Source organism: Empidonax traillii, unplaced genomic scaffold (assembly GCF_003031625.1).
Source record: "Empidonax traillii isolate 1590-97213 ecotype Southwest subspecies unplaced genomic scaffold, ASM303162v1 scaffold5280:size8676, whole genome shotgun sequence".
Taxonomy (NCBI): domain Eukaryota; kingdom Metazoa; phylum Chordata; class Aves; order Passeriformes; family Tyrannidae; genus Empidonax; species Empidonax traillii.
In genome coordinates this window covers 1896-8676 of record NW_020960473.1, presented here as the reverse complement: position 1 = coordinate 8676, position 6781 = coordinate 1896, and the positions used below count along the sequence as shown (strand labels likewise).

Genomic DNA, 6781 nt, shown 5'->3' with positions numbered 1-6781 from the left:
GTTCATACTGAGCTGGTGCTACTCTTAAGTGAAAGACTGGAAGAATGGGAGAAATATCTTTGAAGACGATGTAAAATCCTTTCCAGTTGGTAAGATCTTTCTGTCACGGAGCGTGAAATCTCCTGTACTGGGAGTACCTCTCCTGCCAAGGCACTGTGGGATTTTCCTCTCCCTTTTGAGGACAGATTCTATGAATAGCTGTTATGTTACCTTTTCACCTGCTTCTTTGACAAATCTGAACTGAATTTAGTGTCATAATGCAGTGCTGCTCACTGTGTGCTGGAGCAGAGACCTCCAGTTACACAATCCACACGGGATTAATCTCTGCGGGATGGTGGGCTCACAAATGACTGCTGGAGTCTGCTTTGTCACCCAGTATGTATGATCCCACATCAGCCAGAGAACTAATGATATCATCAAGATTACAAATGGAAAAGCTCTGCTTCATAGCTAATGCTTGTCAGGCTGAACTGCTCGGGCCACGCAAGGAGTGTTGGGGAGGAAAAAGAATTGAGCCAAGAAAAATGATAAACAGGGGGAGCTGGGGACAGTGATACATCTTGTGCAAACCCCCAACCTTTCATTGGTTGGGCAGAGGAGATGAGAGGCTGATCAGGTTTTTTTTCCCCTGAAAACTCGAATCAGTTTTCAGCGAACTCTGCTGCCAAGGGCTGCTGGGTGTCTGCAGGGAGGTTGGCATGGGGCAGCGCTGGCACTCCGAGGGTGGCCGTGAGGATCTGCCGTGTTCCAAAGAGTGCTGTCTGCTTATTCTGCTTGTTTGCCTCCCCCTCACTGCTGCCAGGAGCTCTCAGAGGAATGAAGGATGTGAGGGAACGCTACCTCAATTCCCCCCGATGTGCCTTCTTTCCAGCTCCCTTCGAGCTGCTGCGTGTTCATCTCAGTAAATTTTGTCTTTAAATTGTCTTCTGAATGTTTAGGAGTCAACATGATCTCCCCAGATGAGTGTTTCCAGAGGCTGTCTACAAAGGAGATTTCAGAAAGTTAATTGCATGAAAGCTAATGAGGGTGTGTGTATTTTTAGTGCTGCACAGTTGGGAAGCTGACAGGGCATTCCTGCTTCACCTCATTTGGCTTTTAACAGCATGAAAACCTTTTCATCTTAGTCAGTGACTCACCCTAAGGCCACACCAAATCCTCTGGTGGAAAACCAAGGGAGTTATGCTGAGGGAAGCCCAGGGGAAGCTCTGTTCAGGACGCATCCTTTCCCTTTGGGAAAAGTCAAGCGAGCTTTTGGAGGATGGGATTTCCAGCACTGCTGCTGTCTGTGGGTAAGGGAAATGGAGAGCTCCTGAGGGATTGCCTGGTGAACCTCCTGAGAGTTTCCCTGCTGGGCTGGTTGTGGTGGCAGTGAATCAGCTCCTCTGCCTGTCTTTGAATTGTGGCACTAGAGATTCCCTTCCTAACCCAGATCCCTGCTCTGCTCTGCGGCGCTCCTGACTGGGGCAGCTGCTCCTGCCTTTTGTGCTGAATTTGAGGCCAAACTGTGGCTGAGGAAGGTCCAAGGGAACATCAAGAGAGATGTTGTGTTTATGAGATAATTGTACAAAATTCCGTGTCTGTGGGACAGATATTTACAGAGGACGCAGCTAAATAAGGGTGACCTGAAGTCTGAAACACTTTAAAGTTGCCACTTTAAAATCAGTGGAGCAAATCAAAATAATGAACCAGGAAGGTTTGTGTCCAGAGCATTCTAATAGAAATAGCATAATGTTCCTCCCCTCCCCTCTCCCCCCCCCAAATTGCATCACCCTATTGTTAAAATGAAACAAAACAGCACAATTTTAAAACTTAAAAGGAAATGTGCTGTGGGAAGTAGAGGCTATTCCAATCTGCGATGCATTTAATCAGAATGATTGGTTGTATTAGCCTAATTTTAGGAAATAGTAATCAATTTTCCCTACTCAGGACAGGATTAGCATTCATTTTGCTTAATAGGGAATAGCCTGTCGTGGGTAAGTAGTGCTTAATCAGGTATTAAATGTAAGGCAAGATGGAACCTCTGGACTTTCAATGAGGAAACTGCCAAATCAGGGTTAATTAGGAGAAGACTGAAAATGTAATGAACACTTGAAATCTTTATTTCTCTTCTCCCTATGGAACTCTCATGTTTTAAGTGTTTGTAGAAGGCTCAGAAAGGCCTCTGAAAAGGGACAGACTCCTTGAGGACTGCATGATCAGGCAGGGTTTGTGGCCTTGAGAGCAACGCAACTGTGTCAAAAGCTGAACGTTTTGCTCTCCAGAAGGTCCCAGTTCAGACCTTCATGCCCTGTAGATTTTAAGATAATAAATAAAAAGGTGTGACAGCTCAACTGTGAGAGCTGACGCCAGCCACGGTGGGTTTTAAAAGAGACTGCCTAACCTGTTTGAAGTATATTCCTTTGCCCCAAGGCATCTGGGAGAGTTACCAGTGACTTCAGGAGGGGCTTGCAGGTGCTCAGTTAGGACTTGAACAAAGGCTGGATGTCTTAGACTAGATCCAGTGGTCCCAGGATGTATTTCCCATAGCAAAATCGCTACCTGGCCCCCAGATTTGCTTATATCTTTTTTTTCCCCTCCTGTCAGCAAAGCAGCAAGTCAGGCTGTTGCATAATGTTGTAAGAGTTCTGGTAAGGTCTTGGAAGAACAAGTAAATATAAGCTGAGCTGTCAGAATTTTCCACAAGACGCTCAGCTCGCTGGCATCGCCGGGTCTCCCTGGGGGATCTCCATCGCAGCGATTCTGTTAAGTCAGGGGCAGAAAAAGGAATCACTTTGCGTTCTTTGCAACCGTCAGCCGGTTTGATATCTACCAGCTGTTCTCTTTTGCTGCCTTGTCCCAGCCCTGGACCCCTGCTCTGCCTACATCAGCCTCAACGAGCCCTGGAGGAACACGGACCACCACATCAACGGCTCGCACGGGCAGCCCACGTGCGACAGCCAGATCGACGGCGAGTGGTACCGCTTCACGGGCATGGCCGGGGACGCCATGCCCACCTTCTGCATCCCGGAGAACCACTGCGGCACCCACGCGCCCATCTGGATGAACGGCAGCCACCCGCGGGAGCGGGACGGCGTCGTGGCGCGCCAGGCCTGCGCCAGCTTCAACGGCAACTGCTGCCTCTGGAACGCCACCATCGACGTCAAGGCCTGCCCCGGCGGCTACTACGTGTACCGCCTCGCCAAGCCCAGCGTTTGCTTCCACGCCTACTGCGGCCGTAAGTGGCTCCCTTTTTCCAAACCCCCCGCGTTCCCTGGTGCCTGGCTTTGTCACCTGTCAGGCGCGGGCGGTGGCCTGTCCGCGTGGGATCGGCGAGGCGGCGCCGCCAGCGGGGATTTTCCGTGGCTGACCTGGCCCGCGGTGATTTGGTGCTCCCTGTGGGCGCCGCGGTGGTTTGTCTTGGCTTGCTGCCGAAAGTCAAAATTTGCATCCCTGACCTGCGGTGATTGAAGCAGATTGTTTCTCGGCAGCTTCAGCAGTTCGTCTTTCCCACCGTGGGCCAGGTCTGGAACTGACGGGACAAAAAACGCGGTTATTTTTTGTTGCGTGCTCAGCACTGTGTGCTGACGGTGTTCTTGTCGTGCCCTAGATTTTTATGACATCTGTGATGTGGTGGATTGCCAGGGCCCCTGCCTGGACACCAGTGACTGCACCTGTTCCCCGGGGACGACGCTGGGACCTGATGGACAGACATGCCTTGGTAAGGGTGGGAGTGACCTGTGCCAGCTACTGATGCTTTCTTTCCTTTTGTTTCATCTCTCGCTTCAAGACCCGTTGCCTTACAAAGCAGTGCAAAAACGTGAAGTGTTCCGAGAGGAGTTTTCTCCCTTGCTGCCTGGAATAGGTCTATGATTCTGTCAGGGGTTCCAAGAGACATCCCATGACTGAAACCTTTCTGGTGGCCCTGGAGCTCTGTGTACATGGAGACTAGATTTGCTTTCTGAAGGCAGCAGCTGCACTGCCAGAAGAAGAGTCTCTTTGCAAGATCCTAGCACAGTCTCCCTGTGGCGTTCAGAAAATGCTGTGCAGCCTGTCATTAGATGCTCCGTTGAATACCTCTTTCCTCCTCCAAAAACACTCGTTTTCCTGGGCTGCACACTGAGCTCCACCATGATTCTTGCCCTTTTGGGACATCTTGCATGGCCTGGGGCTTTGAGGAGAGCCAAACTATTGTAAGTCCCAGCACAGCTGCAGTGGTTTTAGGCAGCACGTCAGGGGGATGTTCAGGGGGTTGGCACTTGGTGACAGAGACTGGCACAGGCAGCAGGGAGGTAGAGGGTTGTAAATGAGAGCCAGGTGGGGAATGTGGGCTTTGGGGGTTTGGGAGGGAATCCCCATGGCCCTCTGAAGGAGAGCACGGCTGTGGTCGTGTGTGTGGTGCTGGGAGGAGAGCACCTGGACTGGGAGGGCAGGGAGAAGATGGTCTGTGGGGGAAAGCAAGGGGCTGGGAAGGGGTGGCCACTGGGGAGCTGCAGAGCCATGCTGGTGGATAAGAAGAGGTAAGGTGGAGGGAGGAGGAAGGGGTGCCAGTGTGTGGGGGAGGTGGGATCTCATCTTTGTGGCCTGATTTGGTGGTGAAGCTGAAAGCAGAGTTAATCCAGGAGGCTGTGTGGCACATCAGTCTCTTCCATCCTGACTACAGCTGACAAAGCAGGTGTGGGTGGTTTCTTCACGCTCCTCGTGTCTGTGGGCATCAGGGTAGGGGCCACAGTCATGCCAAGTCTGTGGAGAGAGCAGCCTGGCCCTGCTGCAGAGCTGCTCTTGCTCACACTGATTCTGTGGAAGGGTTTTGCTCAAGCATCTCCACATCTCTGCAGCCAAGCGGCTGACTTAGCTCTCTCCGGTAATTAAAAGCATTTATCGGCTGCTTCTGTTCAAGACTTCCAGTCACAGGAGTGCCCTTGACAAGCCCCAGCACTCAATAAACGCGTGGCAGGCTCAGAGGAGAGGATTTCCCGCAGCAGAGAGGGAGGCTCGCAGGAGCCTGAGCCTGTCTGCGTGTGCTGCAGCTGCCTTCACCCCGCCATGTCCAGGCTGGGCAGGATTTCTGCACTGCTGCTTCTGCCCATGATTCCCAGATGGCACGACACCTCAGCTGGAATGATCACGCTGGTTCACCAGCCTGCAGCCTCTCTTGTGTGGCTCACTCGTCTCTCTAATGACTTTCCGTTGCGCTGAGTAATTGTGCAATCACATCTCTCAGAGCAGCTGTGCCAGCCTTCCAGAGAAACTAAATAAATCCCTGTTAGGCTTTCCTAAATGGAGAATATGCTTCTTTTCCTAGCTCCCCCCTTAAAAGGGGGACTGAAGATGCTGCAGTAATGCAGCAGAGAGGCTGTGGATGCCCCATCCCTGGAAGTGTCCAAGGCCAGGTTGGATGGGGCTCAGAGCAACCTGGGCTAGTGGGACGTGTCCCTGCCCATGGAAGGGAGGTGGAATGAGATGAGCTTTAAGGACCCTTCCACCCCAAACTGTTCCGTGAATGTTAGACAGCTCTGTGAACCTCCCTGTGCTCCTCAGTACTCCTCCATGCTTTGAATCCCAGAGTAGAGCTGCTGATCCTCAGCTACATTTTCATTTGCAAGCTTAGGGGTTAGGCAAGGTCTCGGACTTCCTGTCACACATCCACCAACTCGGCGCCTTTGACCTCATGAATACTTGGATCCATGTTCTACTAAGCCATGGATAAAATCAGCTCAGTGCCCTCCCAGTCCAGTCTCGAGACAACTAGAAGTGCAGGTTGTCGCTGGTGTGGAAGAGCAGGGACAGATCTGTGTGTTGTAGAACTTGAGGGACCGGCAAGGGCGATTCTTGGGTGCAGCCCTTGACCAGGACAAGCTCTAGGCCCTTCTAACAGCATCTCCGTGCCTTTGCCAGTAGCCCTTTCCCTCTTCACCTTCTGTTTTTAAGCAGCTTTAGTTTTATTTTTAGAAGGGAAAGTGTGGAGCCTGTCACATATGCGAAAAGCAGAGTGTGTGTGTGTGTGTCTCCTGGACATGCTTCCTGCCTCCCAAAGCAGGGGAGCAGCCAATTCTTTGGCTAAAAATACTCAATTCACGTCGCTTGTGGAAGGAGACACCACCACCAGCTGCAAGCTGTGGGCACTGTGAGTGTGTGGGACCACTGATACCTAAGAAAGCTCCTCTCTGACCTGTCTCTTAAAAAAAGTATCTTGCTTTTTTTCTCAATTTAAGCTTCTGACATCTAGTAAATGCCAGCTTCGAAGCTGTTTTGATAAAACCCCGTGTGAACCTTGATTGATAACCTCAGCATCCTGGCCTGCCTAAGAGAAATTGTTAATTTTGTGGCTCAACAACAGCAATGTCTATCCCTTCCTCTGATTCATGTTTTGCACACAGAGATGAAATTGGGTTGAAGAATGAGAATCTCAGATAAAAAGTACCTTTCGAAAAAAAAATAAATAAATAAAGCAGACAGACACAGAGAAACGTTAGCCTTTAAAGCAGGATTAGCAGGAGTTTTCAGAGCTCTACCAGGAGACTCAAAAGCTACTGTCAGTGGGATTACTCATTACATTCCAGAGCTCAAGAAGTGTTTGGGCAACGCTCTCAGGGCACATGGTGGGATAGCTGGGGTTGTCCTGTGCAGGGCCTGGAGTTGGAGTCGATGATCCTTGGGGGTCCCTTCCAGTTCCAGATCGTGTCCTGTGATCTGATCTCTGCTGCCCTGATCCAGTTCAGGAGGCCAGGAAAGCCAGTCTGACCAGTGCTCCCACGAGCCAGCTGTGCGTTTACTGAGGGCACGTTCTGACAGTGGTTTGGGT

General features: G+C 51.0%; 1 protein-coding gene across 1 annotated transcript in view; it reads left to right on the top strand.

Moving 5' to 3' along the window:
• Positions 1 to 2290: 2290 nt before the first annotated feature.
• Positions 2291 to 6781, top strand: part of LOC114073088 (oncoprotein-induced transcript 3 protein-like) — a gene marked incomplete at its 3' end in the record, with an annotated part of 5041 nt that continues 550 nt past the window's right edge. The window contains exons 1-2 of the mRNA XM_027910880.1: positions 2291 to 3214; positions 3587 to 3697. Coding sequence (XP_027766681.1) covers positions 2971 to 3214; positions 3587 to 3697 — 355 coding nt within the window. The remainder of the gene's footprint in view (positions 3215 to 3586; positions 3698 to 6781) is intronic.